The 19,328-nt window shown below is 36.8% G+C and overlaps 1 protein-coding gene across 4 annotated transcripts in view; it reads left to right on the forward strand.

The window, feature by feature from the left end:
- NBEA (neurobeachin) overlaps nt 1-19,328 on the forward strand; it is a 274,737-nt gene that overhangs the window by 113,545 nt on the left and 141,864 nt on the right. For 3 of the 4 annotated variants that reach the window (XM_017854160.1, XM_017854159.1, XM_017854161.1), the window contains 2 exons: nt 17,782-17,899; nt 18,232-18,334. In XM_017854160.1, the coding sequence (XP_017709649.1) occupies nt 17,782-17,899; nt 18,232-18,334 (221 nt within the window). The remainder of the gene's footprint in view (nt 1-17,781; nt 17,900-18,231; nt 18,335-19,328) is intronic. The other variant, XM_017854162.1, reaches the window with a different exon arrangement.

Genomic DNA, 19,328 nt, shown 5'->3' on the forward strand with positions numbered 1-19,328 from the left:
AAAAAAAAAAAAAAAAAAAAAAAATCTCAGAAGAATAGAACCTAATTTCTGAGACACTAGTAATTTGTTGAGATGTCCTTTCTTATTCTAAATAGTCATGTGCATAACTTATTATAAACAATGCTGCAGTGAGTGATCTGGTACATATTTCGTCTTGCTTTTCTGGGAGTATATGCACAGCATAAACTCATAGAAATAAAATCACCAGGTCAAAGGGTATATAGAAATAAAATTTGGATAGATGCTGCCAAAATTTTCTTGATATGTTTTATTATTTGTGAGCCCACTAGCAATGTAGTGAGAACTTGTTTTTCTGACAGTAAACTCAGTATTAGCAAACTTTCGGATTTTTACCCATCTGATAGATTAAAAATATAGTATTTTCATATAATGTTCTTTCTCCAACAGTGAATCAACTTAAGCATGTTTTCAGTCAAGTAAAAGCCATTTTTACTATTTTCTGTGATTTATCTATTTGAGCTTTTTTAAAAGGAAAATGTTACCCTCTCAGTGTCTGTGGGATGGGATTATTTAAATAGTATTGTTTGTCTCGTGCATGTTATTTTTCCGTATTAGTTAACATAAACATTTATAATGCATATTATGAAAATTACATACACATTTAGATATGTCCCTTTCTCACTGCTTCCAACCTAGATTAATTTCTCATTCCTCAGTGAAATTTCCTCCTAAATATTAGTGTCATTTGTTCTGAGGATAAGAATTTTTTTTAATTTACCTGCATACCCAGGAAGAATCTTTCTGCTCTATTATAAATCAACTGCTCTGTTACCTCAAATTCTAGCTCATTTCTTATAATATAATTAGCTACATATATTAACACTCTATTTACTATATAGAATTCTAAACCAGAAGGGCTGCATCCTTTATAAATTAGTTTGCCAATGTGGATGTCTCTAGTATATATTTTTATTTATTTACTAAACATGCATATTGGAGAAGCATACACTGGCACTCCACGCAGCTGCATTCATTGAGTACTTGCTGTGTGCCACGCACTATACTGACCACCAGGGAAAACATTCCACATCAAGGTGGGGTTTTGACTGAAACACAGAAATAACCTCTATATATGGAGAAAATAATATTGTTTATTTATATTATCAGTGGAGAGCAAAGCTTTAATAACACTAGATATTTTAATTTGTATTTTATTCACTGGTTATCATTCCTTTAAAGTTGTCAGGTGTAGATAGGTTAATCGTTTTTATTGTTAACACATTTTCTTTGTGGAAGTTCATGTTTATATGAGTGATAACAAACAGAGTGACTGCCATATCTAAAGTCTGGACTGAACTTCTTATCTTTTTCACAATACTTGTAAATCTGCCAGTAATCCTAAACCTAGGAAATGGCAGAAAACCCCTAGCCACTGGAGTCAGAAACCCTTGAGACTCTTTTCATACCTTTACCTCAGCACAAAACAAAACAAAACACTGCAGCCCTATCTGTCTCAGAACTGTCTGTTCTTCCTTCCCTCTTCCTACCTGCTGCAACTCTCTTAAGTCAGACTTCCTCTACTTCCTACTAGCTTCATTCAGTTTTATAGCTTAGCCTCATTCCAAGTCATTCTCCGTACTGCTTCCAGAGTGCTCTTTGCAAATGCAGTTTTAGTCTTACAACCACCTTCCTCCAGTGCTCTCAATGGCATCACATTCCTCATTAGAGCTGCCATCTATTGAGAGCCAAGTTAAAATCCCCATTCTAGTTCATCCTTTCTGCAGTGAGTGCTCTGGACAGCCCTTGCCTGTAGACACGTGACCTCTGTAATTACAGTGGAAACTCCTGAGATAAGAACTTTACGTACTGTAGCTCATTTAATTCTTTCAACAACCCAGTAAAATAGTACCATCCTATCAGTCTTACAGATAAAGACACAAATAGAAAAGCTGGGCTCCATGAAAGGAGGGGCCGTCTTTGTCATGTTCACAATGTGTCCCATCACTTAGCACAATATCTGGATCCTAGTACATGCTGACTAAATTTTTGTTTGATGAACAAATGATGTGTTATGCCAACAGGCTTGGCCTAGGATCAGAGAACTCGCTCATGATATTCAAATGAAACAAATAAAAGGCAAATTTTCAGCAAAGTAGTATTTTGCTTCAAATAGCTTTACAAAGAAAGAATAAAAAGTCAGCAGAAGAGAAAAAAATAATCCTGGGGCATTCCAGACATGCAGAAGAAACTTTTAGGTTCTATTTAACCCTGGAAATACTGTTTTCATTGCCTGCCAGTCGGGTAATCTCTAAATAATCTTTTTACCCAATTATAGATATTTGTGAAAGATACTCATTTGCCAGCAAGGGGCATTTACTGGGCTATTTACAGTTAAACTGAGTTGCATTTCTTGAAGAGCTAATTTTCCTCTAATGTAGAATTTTTCTACTGTAGAAAACTGGCAACAGAAGCAAAAATACCATGGGAAATTCAGTAGGTATATTGTGTAGTTGAAGCACTAAGGTGTTGTAAGGTGTTTTTTGTTTTGTTTTGCTTTTTATGTTAAACCTCAAATGCAGAAAACAGAACGCTCAAAACTGTAGTAAGTAGTATATAAAAACAAATTCCAGGAAATAATCAGAGCTCATTGGAGCAATGTGACACACAAAACCAAGATTGGATCAGAGAATAAAGTTCATTGAAAAGGATCAGGGCTGAGGTCAAGGCAGAGACTGCTCCCATCACTGCTGACTGAGGGTTCACTAAGGTCTGGGTGGGGAGGATTGTGAATTCATTTGTTCAACACATCTATGTAGCACAGCCTTTCTGCTCACCTCTCCACTTGATACTTGCTGTGTTACTTCATTTAATACTCACAGCAAACCTGCAAAGTAGATGTAATTGTTCCCATTTTATATAAGGGAAATTGTGTCTCAAGTATACTGGGAAACTTTCCTGAAGTTGCACAAACTTTAGAGTCTGTGTGTCATCATCCAAGTCCAAGTTCTTTCTACTACAGCATGGCATCCAGATATATAAAAAATTACTTTAGTCTACAAAACTAAGTGCTAGTAAAGTACATATTTATTGCTGCATACTGGTAGGATGAGGGAATGTGGCAAGGGTAACATTCATACTATATTAGGTAGATACACGTTAAAATAGACCCAATCAAAAGGACTTCCAAAATGCAAATTTCCCTGCATGAGGTTATGTTTCATTCTACCACTTCTCTTCAGGAGACGGTGATGCTGAGGGAGCTGTAGCTTTAAGACAAAGAAAAATCAATTCTCATGACCCCGAAGCAAGCACCTGTGAATACCCAGGGGCACTCGGGTTTTCAAGTGAAAATATGCTTCACAAACTCTGAACTCATGTTTTATGATAGCTTTCAATTGCTAATTGTCACTGAAAAGAAAAGTCTTTAAAACCTGAAAAGAATTCACATTCATCTTTTCTTTCTGGCCCCGATGAGCCTACTACCTACCTGGAAGATACTTGATAAATGGTCAATATTTTTTGAATAAATGCTTTTATGAGCAGTAAGTTTTTAATATATCGTAGAAATTTACCAGGTAGACAAGGAGGAGAAGTTATTCTAGAACATAAAGTGTGGAAATGTTTGATATCTGCATTTTTTTTTTAATTCCAATAGACTTTACTTTTTTAGAACAGTTCAAGTTTACAGAAAATTGAACAGCTAATACAGAGAGTTCCTGTATATGTGTGTATTGGTCATGTTTTTTTCCTTCTTTAAAGAACAGAGACATGAAACGAACGTCTGATAATAACACTTGATATCAGAAAATCATCAGCTGCAAAAAAACAGACACTCTAAACTGGCTTTGTTAAAAATAGAAAAATAGCTTATAGATAGATAGATAGATAGATAGATAGATAGATAGATAGATAGATAGTTAGATAGATAGATGGATAGACAGACAGTCCTGGATTCTGGTGGTCTCCAAGGCTGATTCAGCTAGTCATGGACGCTGTCAAGACCCCAAGTTTATTGCCTGTCTTTACTCAGTGATCCTTGGTTCGTCCTAATTCTTATACTGATAGCAATGTGGCTCCAACACTTCAAAAAAATCAACATAAGCTCAGAAACATTCAAAGGAATGAGAGAGTATCTCTTCCACTGGCTCCCTCACAGCATGTGGAAACTTTTCTAAATCTGATATACCCCTGGAACTGGCCACGGGGTCAGTGTGTCCTGGCTTGGAAGTGATGTAAGAGAAGTCAATACCTGAATATGATCAGAGTTGTGTCAATCAGGGAAACAGGGCAGGGAGGTGGGGTGGGGGTAGGAGGAGTGGAATGGTTTCCGAATAAGTAAGCAGTAGTGTCTACTGTAGAGTTTCTTTTAAGAAAGCATAGTAAAGTACAAATGGTAAATTTTGATTAGGACTTCTGAAAAACTGGAATTTTTTTTTTCAGCTCCAATAAACCACTTTTTTCTGTCTCCCTCAATCATAGACACCCATTGACATAGCACCAATTACTTTGTTTATACTTCTGCTGCTACAGAATAACTGTATATATACAGGGTCTCCTAGCTGAATCATTAGTAGAAGTTAATCAGAAGAACAAAAATCAGAAATCGGAGTCCATATTAATTCAATGATTCAGCAGATTTTTTACCGAATTTCTACAACATGCCAGGCAATGTGCTAAGTAATAGAGATACAGTAATGAGAAGAAAAAAAATGGTCAAAAAGCTTATAGTCTAGTGGAGGAGATTACATTAAAAAATGAAGTTATACAATGAATTTGCAAAATTATGTTTGTCGTAAGTGCTGTGAAGAGAACTTGTCTCATATAGGTGCTATGAGAGTGTAAGATAGGGTAATTTTACCTAGCTAGGGAGGTCAGCGCAAAAACTAGAAGCAAAAAGAGACCTCGAAGAAGAGTAGCAGTGAACTTGGCAAACAGGGGAGGATATTTCCGGAGAGGGAAGAATATGTGCATTGGCTCTGTGACAGCCAACAACATGGTATGTAACAAGGGACTGAACGAAGGCCAGTATGGCTTGACCTCAAGGGCAAAGTGGAACCTGATTCATCTGGAGCAGGAGACCTGTTGCGTGCACCACTAACCCCATCCCATCTCTTTTGTTGTTGGCTCTGCTTCCTCAGGACTCCTGCTGCCTTATGATTTCTGCTGACTGCTTTCTCGCTGTGTTCTGGCTTCTTCCCACTGTCCTGTTCGGGCTGTCTCTGAATATCTTGAATTCAAATCTTAAGAGAGATCCTCTGATTGGGCCAGCCAGCTAAATTCATGATAGCATGGCTCTGATGGTTTTAATAACCACAGACTGTAGTTACCCTACTTACATAACCACAGGTGGAGTATCCCTTGTCGCAAATGCTTGGGATCAGAAGTGTTCCAAATTTTGAATTTTTTCACATTTTGGATATATATCTAATGAGACATCTTGGGGATGGGACCCAGGTCTGAAAATGAAATTTGTTTATGTTTCATATATATACCTTATACATGTAGCCTGAAGGTAATTGTATACAATATATCTTAAATACTTTTGTGCATGAAACAAAGTTTGTGCATGGAACTATATCAGAAAGCAAAGGTGTCACTACCTCAACCACCCATGTGGACAGTCTGTGGTTATTTGGCATCATCATCATTCTTGAAACTGAATTTATATGCTACTGATAAGCAATCATTTTCTTACACTTATTCATACATAAGCACATAACAGTAAAAAAATATGGCGCACTATTAACACCGTGTAAAAACAATGTGTTCAGTGTAACTAAGCGGCACAGCAGCATCTCAGAATACCCGGATCAGCTGTTAAACAGCAGCAACAACAGACAGCGCGGGCTTTAGTCTCCACCTACCATGCTGGGTTTTGATTAGAAGGTAAGACGTTGTACAGTAACCACCGTGAGGCACTGAATAAACAGTGTGTCGCATACTTGCGTTATGACTGTGACCTGTCACGTGAGGCCGGACGTGGAAGTTTCTACCTGTGGCCTCATGTTAGCATTCAAAAAGTTTCTGATTTTTGAACATTTTGGATTTTGTGTGTCCAGATTAGAGATGCTCAACATGTACTTTTAATATTAGTACTCATCCTGATTCAATCCAGGGTGGTGGCATCACTGGTAACAAACATGGTACAAAGGAGCTTTTCCGAAGAGGGCATCACCCATGTTCTGTCCAGTCCGTAACAAACTGGAAATCACTCTGGAATATTTTAATATGGCTGGTTTTAATCATTATAGACCATGTAGATTAATAACTTTTCTGCACATGTTTATTACTAAATAAAAATCAAGAAAAGTATTCATAATTCAGTAGTGTATTAAATCACTGCTATGTGCTAGGCTCTGTGCTAAGTATGAAGAATGCAAAGATACACAGAATTCCTGCCCTCAGTGAGTCAGTAGGTTAGTGGGAGACACCAAGAAGTCAACCAACAATTATAGTTTGGTAAACATTATAAAAAGGTGGGTACAGGGTTCCCAGTAGGAGCAGCAGGGTCTTCTGGCTTAATCATTAGTATAAGTTAATCAGAAGAACAAAATCAGAAGGGATCTGCCAGTCAGAAGAAATATCATTTGCAGGGGCACAGGAGTGTGACAGAACATGGCACACTGGGGAGCTGAGAAGTGTTCAGGATGGTTAGAATTTAAGAGCCAGGAAGAATGCACATTTTTGCTAAACAGAGGATTTTATACTACTATTAATAGTAACATTTGCCACTTTTAAAATACCTACTACGTACCATAGTATATATGCTTCATATGCATACATTGTACTATGATTTTGATTTCCATGACATTACGATGCAGATTTTCTTAAAATGTTCAAAGCTGTAATGGATTAAAATTTAAAAATGCACTAGTATTTGTAATATATGTAGTTTTCTTCAGGTTAACATAAAGAAATGTTAACTAGAGAAAAAAATGTTTTTAATTAAGTCATATCTGACTATTGCAACAATGATTACTGCAACTCTACCCTGTGATCTTGTTTCATTCTGGCTGTATCTAAAATTGTAATATTAAATATCTTTAAAAAGAGAAAATAATGTGTCTTGACAATTCATAATATTTGTAAAATCAGACCCTATTACAAAATTAGTTAAAACAAAAACCTCTAACCCAGAACTCCAAATGATCTGAAATAGAAGAAAATAAATAAGTCTATAGAGAGAAGACATATACATATAACTAGTTTAAAAATTAGCAGTATGCAGAATAATACAAAGAGAAGTTAATGTTTTCAGTATAGAAATGAAAAGAAATACTGGAAACTAGAAATTCATTTATTTTCAGTAGTATAGAGTTCTGGTCTTCCCAACTCATCCTTTTGTAAAATAATAGCAGAGAGAAAAATGAAAGATTTTAGAGTATGCCAAATTTGAGAAAATGAGGAAACACAGCCAAAGATACAATATTTACACATGAGAACATTCATGAGTAGGACAAAAATGAAGCAACTGTGCCAGTATCATTTTTAGTTTTGAGAGTTTTACCATGATTTAAGAGTATGTGTTTGAAGATGAAGTAGACACAGAGGACTCCAGCTGCAACTCAGTTTGTTTGTAAATTAAATTTTAAAATATTTTACTCAACAAAAATTGAGTTCCTTCTCTGTGCAAGTTCTATAAGGAATACAAAAATAGAATACAACTTAGTCTCTATCCTCATTAAGTTCATTTTTTAGAGGATGTATGTAATAAGATAGATCAATTTAAAAGGACCTGCCACAATGTAAGAGATGCTATTGGAGAAATACAAATAATACTCTTTTGAGTAGTTCCTGGTTCTTTACTGATGAATATAAAATACCATTTACATAGATCTGGAACAGTATTGTACTTCTCTAGCACAAATAGTGTCTACCTTGCAGCCACAGCAGTCATTTCTAAAGTGCCAGTTTCATTGTCTCACCTCTTGCTTTGTTAAAAATCTTATAGCGACTCTCCATTATTCTCAAACCAGAGTCCAAACTCTAATGTGAGTTATGAGATCTAGCCCCACATCCTGCTGCCCACTCACCCTTTTCGTTCTAATTTTATTTTTCACCTCTCTGCTTCTTACAATATATGCGCACACAGTCTGGGTCCATTGCCCCCCACCCAGGACTGTGTTTATGTATCTTTACATACATGTTTACATATGTGTTGTTCTTTCTGCTTGGTACTTCCTTTTTCCCCACTCCCCTGCCTTTTCCCATTACTTGTGATTTTCCACCAAACTGTGAACTCCTAGAAATCAGGGACTCTGCTTCTCCTGTTCACCATGGGTTCAAAATGGTCAGCTGATAAATATTTGTTAAATGAAAGTAATTGAAGAGAAATAAAATTGATAAACCATGAGAACACTTGGTAGAAAAGAGATGACCTAGTTATGGGCTGTTTATAAAAGAAGAAGCCTTCTTACAGTTTATCACTACTAATAATGAGACTGGTAGCTCGTGTCCCAAATAGCTGGGCTTTGTAGTTAAGAGTTGAGTACTATGATTCCAGTAATGTCTAGGACACAAACTACCACTAAAGAAACAATAAATGTGGCTTTTAGTTAAGTAAAAGGTTATATGCTGTGGTCCAGATTTTCTACATCTGTTTTGGTGATGTCATCAACAAAGATTAGAACCAGAGGTCTGCATGGGGTGTGTGTGTGTGTGTGTGTGTGTGTGTGTGTATGTGTGTGTGTCTGTACACATGCACAAAAAGGTAGGGAGTAATTGCAGTAGTAGGCTAACATTTGTTAAGCATTTCCTGTGTGCCAGGCGCTGTGCGGAGCATTTTTTGAAAAGAACTGTTAATATCTCATTCAATCTCACAATGACCCCTTGAAGTTAGGTACTATTATTTTCCCCCATCTTTAGATAAGAAAACCAAAACATCAAAAATTAACGAACTTGCCTGAGGTCTCACAGCTAGTAAGAGAGGCAGACCCAGGGGAAGCCTTAAGTCTAAGATAAGCAGGTCCATAAATTTATGAATTAGAGAAAAAAATCAAGATTATTAAATCAAAAGTTCTCCATGGATGGGCTGCCTATATTTCCCCCAACCATAGGATGTTTTGACCCCCCCACTGTATACCCATATGTCCATGTACCAATAATGGCTGTGTTTATAATAGCTGTGTTTATAATGGCCGTTATAGCAGCATTGTTTAATTTTCACTGAGGATGTATTTTCTGGAAACCTTCATTTTTCCAGCTTCATTTCTTGGTCATTTTTGTTTGCCTCACAGTTAAGCCATTTCCAATTTTTCCCATTTTCAGTTTTATATTACTGAATTGTTTTCATCAGGATTAATTCTTTTCCATGTAAGTTTTATGGAGTGATTTGGTTCTTTGATCAATCTTTTGGTCTACATTACATTTTATTAACTATAGTGCCTGCCCTTGACATTTTATTTTGATGATAGTATTCATTATTAATTGAGTAAAAGCTAAAGTGAAACTCTTCTGCCAGATATTTGAAGATTTCTTTATTGTGTAGGAGTCGTCTATAGCAGTTGTTCTCTAACTTTTTTTCGCCAATTTTGTAAAAGAATTTTATAAAGCTCTGTACCACATTTGTACCACATTGCAGATGTTTAAGTTAACAATTAAAATTTTCCATAAGTTTAAATATTTTAAAAAGATGTGATATCCAGTATGTGTTCTAAGTAGTTACTTTTGAAAATAAAATTGTTTATTATTACTTTTCAGATGTATCCAGTAGAATAAAAAATAAAATCAGAGGTAGGAATAGTGATTTGATTACTATCAACTCTGGTTTTAAGATATACAAATAAGCTGTTTTTTTAAATGAACATTTTATATAATTTCTCTCTTTGAACTCATACTTCCTCTCAATTCCTTCCCCCAGATCTACCTAATCTAAAATATTTGTGCTTGTGAGTCTTTTTTGATCACTATATTATACTACTCTGCAAAAAGTGTATATACTTACTGATTAAAGCTTTAGTTTTTTAGGTTCCTAAGACCATAACATTCTAAGTATTTAAAATTTTTATTCTGAAATAAATTGTTACAAATATTATTAGCATACAGTCATACAACAGCATATATTGTGAACTTTGAAAATAATTAAGCATAAAACTGAAATTATATTAGAAATTCATCTCTTAATGAGATGAATAGTTAACATATGCACATATGAATATTATTTATTGCTAGAACAATACAGGAATCAATATTAGAGCTACTTATAACTTTCTTTTTTATAGAAAAGGTGTTGAAAAATCTTGTTCACATAAGTAAATAGGATGTCGAAGTTGTATTATAGACAATGTTATTCAATGTTTTCTTTTTATTTTTGAAACGAAGTCTCGCTCTGTCGCCCAGGCTGGAGTGCAATGGCGCCATCTCAGCTCACTGCAAGCTCCGCCTCCCCGGTTCACGCCATTCTCCTGCCTCAGCCTCCCGAGTAGTTGGGACTACAGGCGCCCACCATCACGCCTGGCTAATTTTTTTTGTATTTTTAGTAGAGACGGGGTTTCACAATGTTAGCCAGAATGGTCTTGGTCTCTAGACCTCGTGATCCGCCCACCTCGGCCTCCCAAAGTGCTGGGATTACAGGCTTGAGCCACCGCACCCGGCCGTTATTCAATGTTTTCTACTCCTTCCAAGTTGTGTGCTAAAAATCATGTAAGGATCTATTGTCAAGTTATTTTTAACTATCTTTCAATTGACAGCCCATTTAGATCCAACTTCTCCTCTTTGAAAGTAAAGAATTGGGAAAACACCTGACTTGCAAAAGGATTTTTTTTAGTCCAGTCACTGGAAACATTCACTTTGCAATGCCTCCATCAGGTATTTTGAATCATCCCATTTGAGGCTCCTACCCCTCAACAGATCTTATACCCCAGTCAATACACCACAGAGAAATACCAATTTTTATTTTATTTTTTAAGTGGTAGAATGGCAATGTGAAAAAGGAGATGGAAAGAGAACCGGTACTCTCTTACGTTTCTCCATGTCTTTGGTAGGGTGATAGCATCACCAAGACGTGTAGTGACAGGTGGGAAGGGAGTGTTCCGTAGCTGCTCCCCACATCCTCACCGCATGTGCCACACAGCAGGTATCAGTCAGACATGGTCTTCCAAGTGGTCATTTTGGAAGTCAAGCCTCTCCTGCCTTGTAGATGGACTTTCTTTCAGGGCCTTGGGATCCTCTCCATTCAGCTGACAGTTTAAAAAGATCATGGGTGATCAGTGTAGATCTGAAATTTCTTTTGAACTATTCTTCTTGAATGTATTTGCTATAATCCTGAGCCATTGCCACAAATTCCAAATTTATATGAAATTGTAAAAGTAATAGGGATTTGTAACTTTAAATTGCACCACAGCAAGCCCTTTAATTAAACTGTTGAAACTGCAAGTGTGGATTGAATGTGACAACCTTAGGAAATCTAGAAAGGGTTTGCACAGCCTTCTGCAGCATTTTCATCAATTTGTAACAGGAAATTCAACTGGAAACAAAATTTAGATTTTTTTCGTATTCAAAGAAAAAAATTGTAATACTTGTGCTAATATATGCATTCGATGATTTGAGATCAGCAAAGCTATCATTAAACAAGTACTTTTTTAGGTTGCACAATATTTAGCTTCCTTAAAAAGAAAAAAAGATAAAACTTTTTTCATCTGTGATTTGACATTTACATGTTTCTGACAACATATACATGTCTGACACACATGAGTGCACAGCAGCCTTGTATTTTTCAACGTGATCATCAGATAATATGTGTTAAGCACATATTTGGGTAGGTGGTTTACAATGGATTTCTGTGACATTTGTATTGTATTAGTCTCTATGTACCTTAGTTTCTATATACCTTCTATGTACTTTAGTTCATAAGTGAACTAAAATTCGTAAGTGAAAGGGGCAGACCTCAGGGCATGAGGCTGGCGTGAACTCTCTCCCTTCACTTCTTTTGGATTTTAAGCAGTTAGCTCAGTATCAGTTGTCACATAAGAAAATCACAAAGTTCCATAAGATTTGGGGTCAAGATGCTTTAATATTCATGCTTATGATCTATATGATGTATCAAAAATGACGTTTATTCAGTTCTCAAAAATGAAACTGGATGGGATCGTATTTGTTGATTAGATTTCATTGTGTATTAAATAATTTGAAGAAACAGGCAGGTACAAGCTAGATGATATGGGAAACTTGGCTTAAGAAAGAAAACAACAGGCGCCGCCGCCGGCGCGGTTGGCTTCAAGCCCGTGTTAATCCCAGCACGTTCGGGGAGCCCGAGACGGGCGGCATCACGACGGCTCAGCAGAGCATCGCAGACATCCTGGCTAACACCCCGGTGAAACCTCCGCTCGTAACTAAAAACTACACAACACAAACACATAGCGGGCGCAACGCGCTGGTGCGGGCGCGCCTGAGCTCCCAGCTACTCCGAGGCGAGGGCAGGCGAATGCGCGCTGAACCCCGAGCGACGGGCGGAGCTTCGCCAAGCTGAGCTGACGATCCCGGGCACTGGCACTCACCAGCCTGGGCGACAGAGCGCAGGCACTACGTCCTCAACAACAAACAAAAAAAAAACAAAAAAAAAAACACAGCAAACAGAAACCTCAAGTATACATGAAAGTACTTAAATGACTTAGAAGAATATCTTGGACTATAATAAAAAGCAAACTGAAAGAATTATTATAGAATGTCCTTAAACTTATAGAAAATTATGTAACCAGTAAAGGTATAAATAAAAAAGACAATTTTATAGTATCAGGCCATACTTCAGACCTGGGCTTGATGCCCAGATTTCTATAGAAATGTACCATAAACTCAGTATTTAATTGACTGTGATTGATATTCCTTTACATTTATGAGATGTATACAGATTGATTAACTCATCATTTGCCTGAAGTAGCATCCCCTCCAGTCATTCTGCCCTCATCCCACAGCATTCCACTCTACCCACCACATGCTTTCCTAGTGCTGTACCTCAAATCTCACTCTGCCACCTTCCTGCTAAGCTTCAGGACTTTCCCAGTGCCTGTGAGCAGAACAGGGTAATGGAGCCTTGGGATATAGTCCAAGAAAGCCACAGTAATCACATTTATCTGAGTACCAGTGTTTTATCTTAACAATTCATTTGTTTTTGCATTATTTTCCAGCCTGTGCTAATGTTACTACAAAAATGTTTTAAATTGCTTACCAGAAACAAAATTGATGCTCAAGAAGGGGTTCCAAATGATATTCTTTGACATACCTTAGTATACATTTTCCCATGTGAGAGACATAAGTCCATAATATCAAGTCAAAATTGCTTAGCCTAAAGTCCTTCCATAACTCCTCCGGAGTCGAGGAATCCTTTTTTGTAAAGGTAGTGTCTTCTCAGAATGGGATCTAACCCAGTCGAAAGTTCCATGGTAGTGCAAATTAAACTACTAAAAAAGAGAAACCAGCTGTATTTAGATTATTGTTTTGGTTCTTGATCAAAGTCAGCAGGGGTGTTTGGTGGACTATATCATTAGGACATAAACATGAGAAGTCTGAAGGCCACATTGGAGAGAGCTTCTTCTGCTTTAACAAAGGAGTCAAAAACGCATGCACTTCATATGATTTCTTTAGAACCTTCCCCATATGTACTATTTCTATCACTTTCCCATTGTGATTTATTAAACAAACAAATGTATATGGAGCACTTATGTGCCAGACACTGTTTTAGGCACTGCGTATCGAACAGTAAATAGGACAGATGAGAGTCCTCTTCTGTATTCCATGTCACAGGGAGGGGACAGACGAAAAACAAAGAAGAAAATTAATCATTTTCATGTGCAGAATTAAAACAGTGATAAGATAGGCTGGGTGTTGTGGCTCACGCCTGTAATCCCACCACTTTGGGAGGCCAAGGTGGGCGGATCGCTTGAGGTCAGGCATTCAAGACCATCCTGGCCAATGTGGCAAAACCTCATCTCTACTAAAAATACAAAAATTAGCTGGTTGTGTTGGCGCGCGCCTGTAGTTTCAGCTACTCAGAAGGCTGAGGTGGGAGAATCGCTTGAACCTGGGAGGCGGAAGTTGCATGAGAGGAGATGGCATCATTGCACTCCAGCATGGCCAACAGAATGAGACTCCATCACAAAAAAAAAAAAAAAAAAAAAAAAAAAAAAGAGAGAGAGTTACATGATAACTCTTAAATTGCATGTCAGAAAAGGCAGCTGAGAGGAGTAGATCTAAAAATGTTTTAAATAAAAATGTATTATGGAACGAAACTCTTTTTAAATAAAAAAAATTTAGGATAATCTTATTCCGTGATCAATCTTGAAGGAAACAAGCAGGGAAAGCAGGAGGTGGTTTGCTATAAAAAAAAGAAAAGAAAAGAAAATGGCCCTAGGCTCTATTGGGTTTTCCTAGCAGGGAATTATGTCTAGCTCAGAACATCGTCTTTCATCAGCCCTTTTAGGATTTCAGATGCTTAAATATAACATGGGTTATTGTAAAGTAATTAGGCAGATTTTTTGAAAAGCATATAAGAGCATATATAAAAATAATTTTTCTTCCCATGTCCCCTTTGGTAAGGGCTGTACACTTATTTAAATGATGCTGCCATTGTTCAAAATAGCTTTGGACCTTTGGATCTGTCTTTCAGAGTTTGCTTCCTAAGCCATTTAGAAGCTACTAGCAAAATCATTTTCTTTTAATTTTGTTCTCTCTCCCTGTCCTCTTTGTGTTTAAGCTTTACTGATCTTAGGTGCCCTTTTTCTTGCTGCAGAGGGTCCCTAGGACCATTATGGTCCCAGGCTGTAGCTAAGAGAATGGTGATAGGAAAACTGAATTTGTGTATTAGCTGGGATCCAGTCAGGGGAGAGGCATCAGAGTGCAATTTAGACAGGAAAAGTGTAATATAATTATAATATAAGTTATGCCAGGAGACTGAGTAACAAGGGACTGGCTAGTAAGAAATAAAGATAACTCTAAAGAATATTGTCTAGGCATGGTGGCTCACACCTGTAATCCCAGCACTTTGGGAGGCCGAGTCAGGTGGATCATTTGAGGTCAGGAGTTCGACACCAGCCTGGCCAACATGGTGTGAAACCCCATCTCTACTAAAAGTACAAAAATAAGCCGAGCGGTAGTGGCGCGTGCCTGTAATTCTACCTACTTAAGAGGCTGAGGCAGGAGAATTGCTTGAACCCAGGAGGTGGAGATTTCAGTGAGCCAAGATCGTGCCACTGAACTCCAGTCTGAGTAACAGAGTGAGACCCTGTCTCAAAAGTGAAAAACAAGGGAATTGATGAAGCCATTTATGGGAGGTGTCCCAACAGAAACACTCTGCTACAAAACGGCTCAGGGTGAGGGAAGTACTGAGGAAACTGCTGGTCACTGGGTGCTGGGAGCATCATGCGTCCCAGGAGCCAAGTGCTGGAGAACAGGCGCCTGCCAAGTGAGCACACCAGAACAGAGAAGAAAAAAACCCTTCCTCCTGTGTGGTCTCTTCAGTGCCCTTTCCTGACAAAGTTTAATGCTATGCCAGGTAGCAAAGGAAAAATATTTTAAGGACACAGGTTCATTTTCACAGAGCGAGGAATTAAGGGTGAATTTGCACATGGAAGGCCATAAATGAATAATTGGCACAGTTTATAAAATACAGTTTTAATGATGCAATTAAGGAATCAAAGTAACATACTTTTTGGAGCTACCTGCTTGCTATAACTAACATAAAAACTGATAACATGCTTAATGGAAAGAAAAGCTTGGTCAAATTGTCATTACACCATAGCTCCAGAAGGAAAAAAATAGGTCAAACTATGACTATGTGTGTATATACACATGTGAGATATCGATATATCTGGACCTAGAAATATAGATACAGGTATCTTTCTGACATAACGCTGTTGGTATATGGGTGCCAACACAACTTTCATGGGAAGACCTATCATTTTTTCTGATACTATATTCACTTGACTGTTTGGGTTTTCAAATGGCCATAATATTTTTAGTACCTTAGTGAAATAATGATTATAGTTGAATATAGATTTTGTTGTTGTGACTGTTTTGTCTTAAAATGTTTCCTACTTGACAAAAAAAAAAAAAGAGTTAATCCTGTGTCACTATCCCTTTCCTTTTTAAAAATCATACTGGTCTATGAAAATCAAATATGGAAACCATTATAGCCAACTAACAATGTGTAAGTATAAATTGTGACAAATCACTATAACCCTTTTGTGAAATGTACAAGAAGAAGTTTTGCATTTAGAAACCAAAAACCAATTGTCACCTGATGCTCAACAACAAGGAGGTATCAATTCATCAGTGGAACTTAACAGCCAGGGTCATATACTGTATATTCTTTGTCTCTGATTAAACTAACCATTTCCAGGTATCACTATCACTGTTTTTCAGATGACGAAAACCGGATGGAGTCAAATAATTGTTTTTCAAAATACTGTAGTTGGTAAATAGCAGAGCTGAGAGTTAAGTAGGAGTCTGAATGGCTCCAAAATGTTTCAGGATTTAAATAGACATCTGACTGCCTCTGAAAACCTTTCAATGTCTAGAGAAAGACAAAAACTGGATTAAGGGTTACAAAATGGGATTTTGAAAATAAAGACCAAAATATTACACACTTATATATTTTATTATATTTCCTAGAGAAAGGAAATGTAAAAAGAAACTTCATAACTTGTTTTCAAATGTATATATGAATATAATGTATGTAAAATGAATATAATATATGTAAAACTCAGTAACTGTTTTCATTTCCACCAAAGCAAATATAAGTGCAGTAGAGTATACCAAAGCAAGCAAAAACGTCCCTATGAATTGTTAATACACATTGGTGTATCAGGAAGGAATGTGCTTGTTGTAGATTTGAGGACAGTAGCTTAATTAAATATAGATTATATACATGGTAACCAGAAGTCCAGATATCATACCAGATAGTTGCTGTGATTGTTTCAGTAGCTCAGTATTAGAGCCAACCTTGGCCTTCCTCTCATAGTTACACAATTGCTGCTACAGTTTGAGCTATCACATCTCCATTCAAGCAGGAAGGGCAAAGTGGTATGCCAGCTACCTGTGACTCATTTCATCAGCTTTTCTCAGACATCCTCAACTGCTTTTGGTTTTGATCTCATTAACCAGTGCTTGGCCTAATGTCCTTCCACAAAGTTACAAGGGGATGTGGGGAAGCAGGGAATAACATTGTCATGATTGGCTTAGACCATGGGTCAGCGAAACTCTGTCCTGGGGGCCAAATTCAGCTCATACTTGTTGTAAGTAAAATTTTGTTGGAACACCTCCATACCCCTTTATTTACACATTGTCTATGGCTCCTTTCATGTTACAATGGCAAAACTGAGTAGTTGCAACTGAGACCATATAACCTGCAAAGACTGAATATATTTACTCTCTGGCCTTTTACAGAAAAGTTTGCTGACCCCTGGATTAAACCAATCATGATCCTTTGCCTAGGGTGGACCATATGGACACTTTGCGGGTAGCTGGGCTTCCATTAAGCAAGGAAGAAAGGGGAGAAAGGATATTGGAAAGAACCAACAATATATGTCTCACAGGTGGTCACCTGGTCCAATTGATTATATACAAGACCCAAAAGCGATCATATATTTTCCGTTTTAAGTCACAGAGTCTCCTTGAATATGTTTTTCTACTCCTTCTTTTCCTCAAGACCCAACTGAGACAATTTAGAAAGGCAGAAATTTTGCAAATACACAGTATCAAATTATTGACAGTGTTGTGACAGACAGTGAATTCATTTCTAGTTTTCTGACTTTTACTAAGATACTGTCAGAGAAGATCTTAAATCCATATTTTATTGATTGACACTTCCCTTTAAACTGTTTATTTTAGGTTCTTGCGTACACTGAGGGACTTCACGGAAAATGGATGTTCAGCGAGATACGAGCTGTATTTTCAAGACGTTACCTTCTACAAAACACTGCTTTGGAAGTATTTATGGCAAACCGAAGTAAGTCCCCTTAAATATTTGAAAGAAAATGTGCTCATGTTTACTTATTATTCATTTACATGGTATGATAATGTCTTGATTTTTCCCACTGTATTTCTGATATGCTCTAGCTTAAACAAACATAAATTCTTTTTAAAAAATAAAAAAGAATGAATTTGTTTGAAATGTGAACCCTAGGTTTCTCATGGATAAGGTTATACTGAAAGCTGATTTTTCATGAAGATTCATTACCTTTACAAATAAATCATGATAGGCACTTGAAGATGACTTGTAAAATTGATGGCTAACTTTCCTGTGGTTTTCTAAACCCTGTTTTTTTCTTCTTACCACAGCCTCAGTTATGTTTAATTTCCCTGATCAAGCAACAGTAAAAAAAGTTGTCTATAGCTTGCCTCGGGTTGGAGTAGGGACCAGCTATGGTTTGCCACAAGCCAGGTAATTATATCATATTACATATCATCTATGGCTTGTTAACATATTTCAATCTCAATATTACAGCAATGTAAATGTGGTTATAACATTATAATTATTTCAGAGACCAAAGAATTTTCTTTCTCTGAAAGTTATTCGTAGGGATAGAGATTATGAAAATAGCTATTTTGAGAATGACAGAATGGTTAGGGCAGATTTTTATTTAATACATATAAATAAGAAAGTAAAAAACTTGATTGCATATCATAGCTAGCATATAGTTAAGACATTCTTGCTTATTAAAATCTTACAGGAAACATAGCAAAAGCCTCAAGATCATAAATGATTAATTGCTATGTAATGGCATATAAATGTTTTTATAAATGCCACATATAAATGCTTCTTCATTAAAGCAATAAAACCCTTAGAGTTTATTAAGTGTAATAGTCATTAATTACGGTATACTGGTAACCACATTTCCTAGATTTTCATCTTGGTATTTTAGAAGAATCATTTTGAAATCTTATATTATTAAAAGATACTAATGTAAGTAGAAAACGTAATCAGTAGTTATTCATATTGCTGATATCAGTTTGTCTGTTTTTGGCTCCAAATAACTGAATACCTGACTAAAAATGACTTAAACAATAGGGGTATTTTGGGGTGTGTGTGTGTTTAATATAAAAGATCTGGAGTTAAGATGCTGCCGGTATTGGTTCAGAGGTTCAGTGATGTCAGAACTCTATTAGCTTTGTAGTCACAAAATCACCACTGCTTCTCCAGCTACTACATCTTCACACAACTGCATTACAGTAGGAAAAAGACACAAAAGATTTCTCTTCAAGCTTCTCTGTTTTAGGAAGGAATGTATTTCTCAGAAGCCTAAAGCAGTCTTTATCTCAAGTCCCTTTGGCCAGAATACAGTCACCTTCCCATTCCTAAAACAATCACTGCCAGAAAGGTGTGAGTTCCGTTGGCTTAGCCCAATCATTCCCTAGGTTTTATGGAAAAAGATGCC

Source organism: Rhinopithecus bieti, unplaced genomic scaffold, assembly GCF_001698545.2.
Source record: "Rhinopithecus bieti isolate Rb0 unplaced genomic scaffold, ASM169854v2 scaffold_35538, whole genome shotgun sequence".
Classification (NCBI taxonomy): domain Eukaryota; kingdom Metazoa; phylum Chordata; class Mammalia; order Primates; family Cercopithecidae; genus Rhinopithecus; species Rhinopithecus bieti.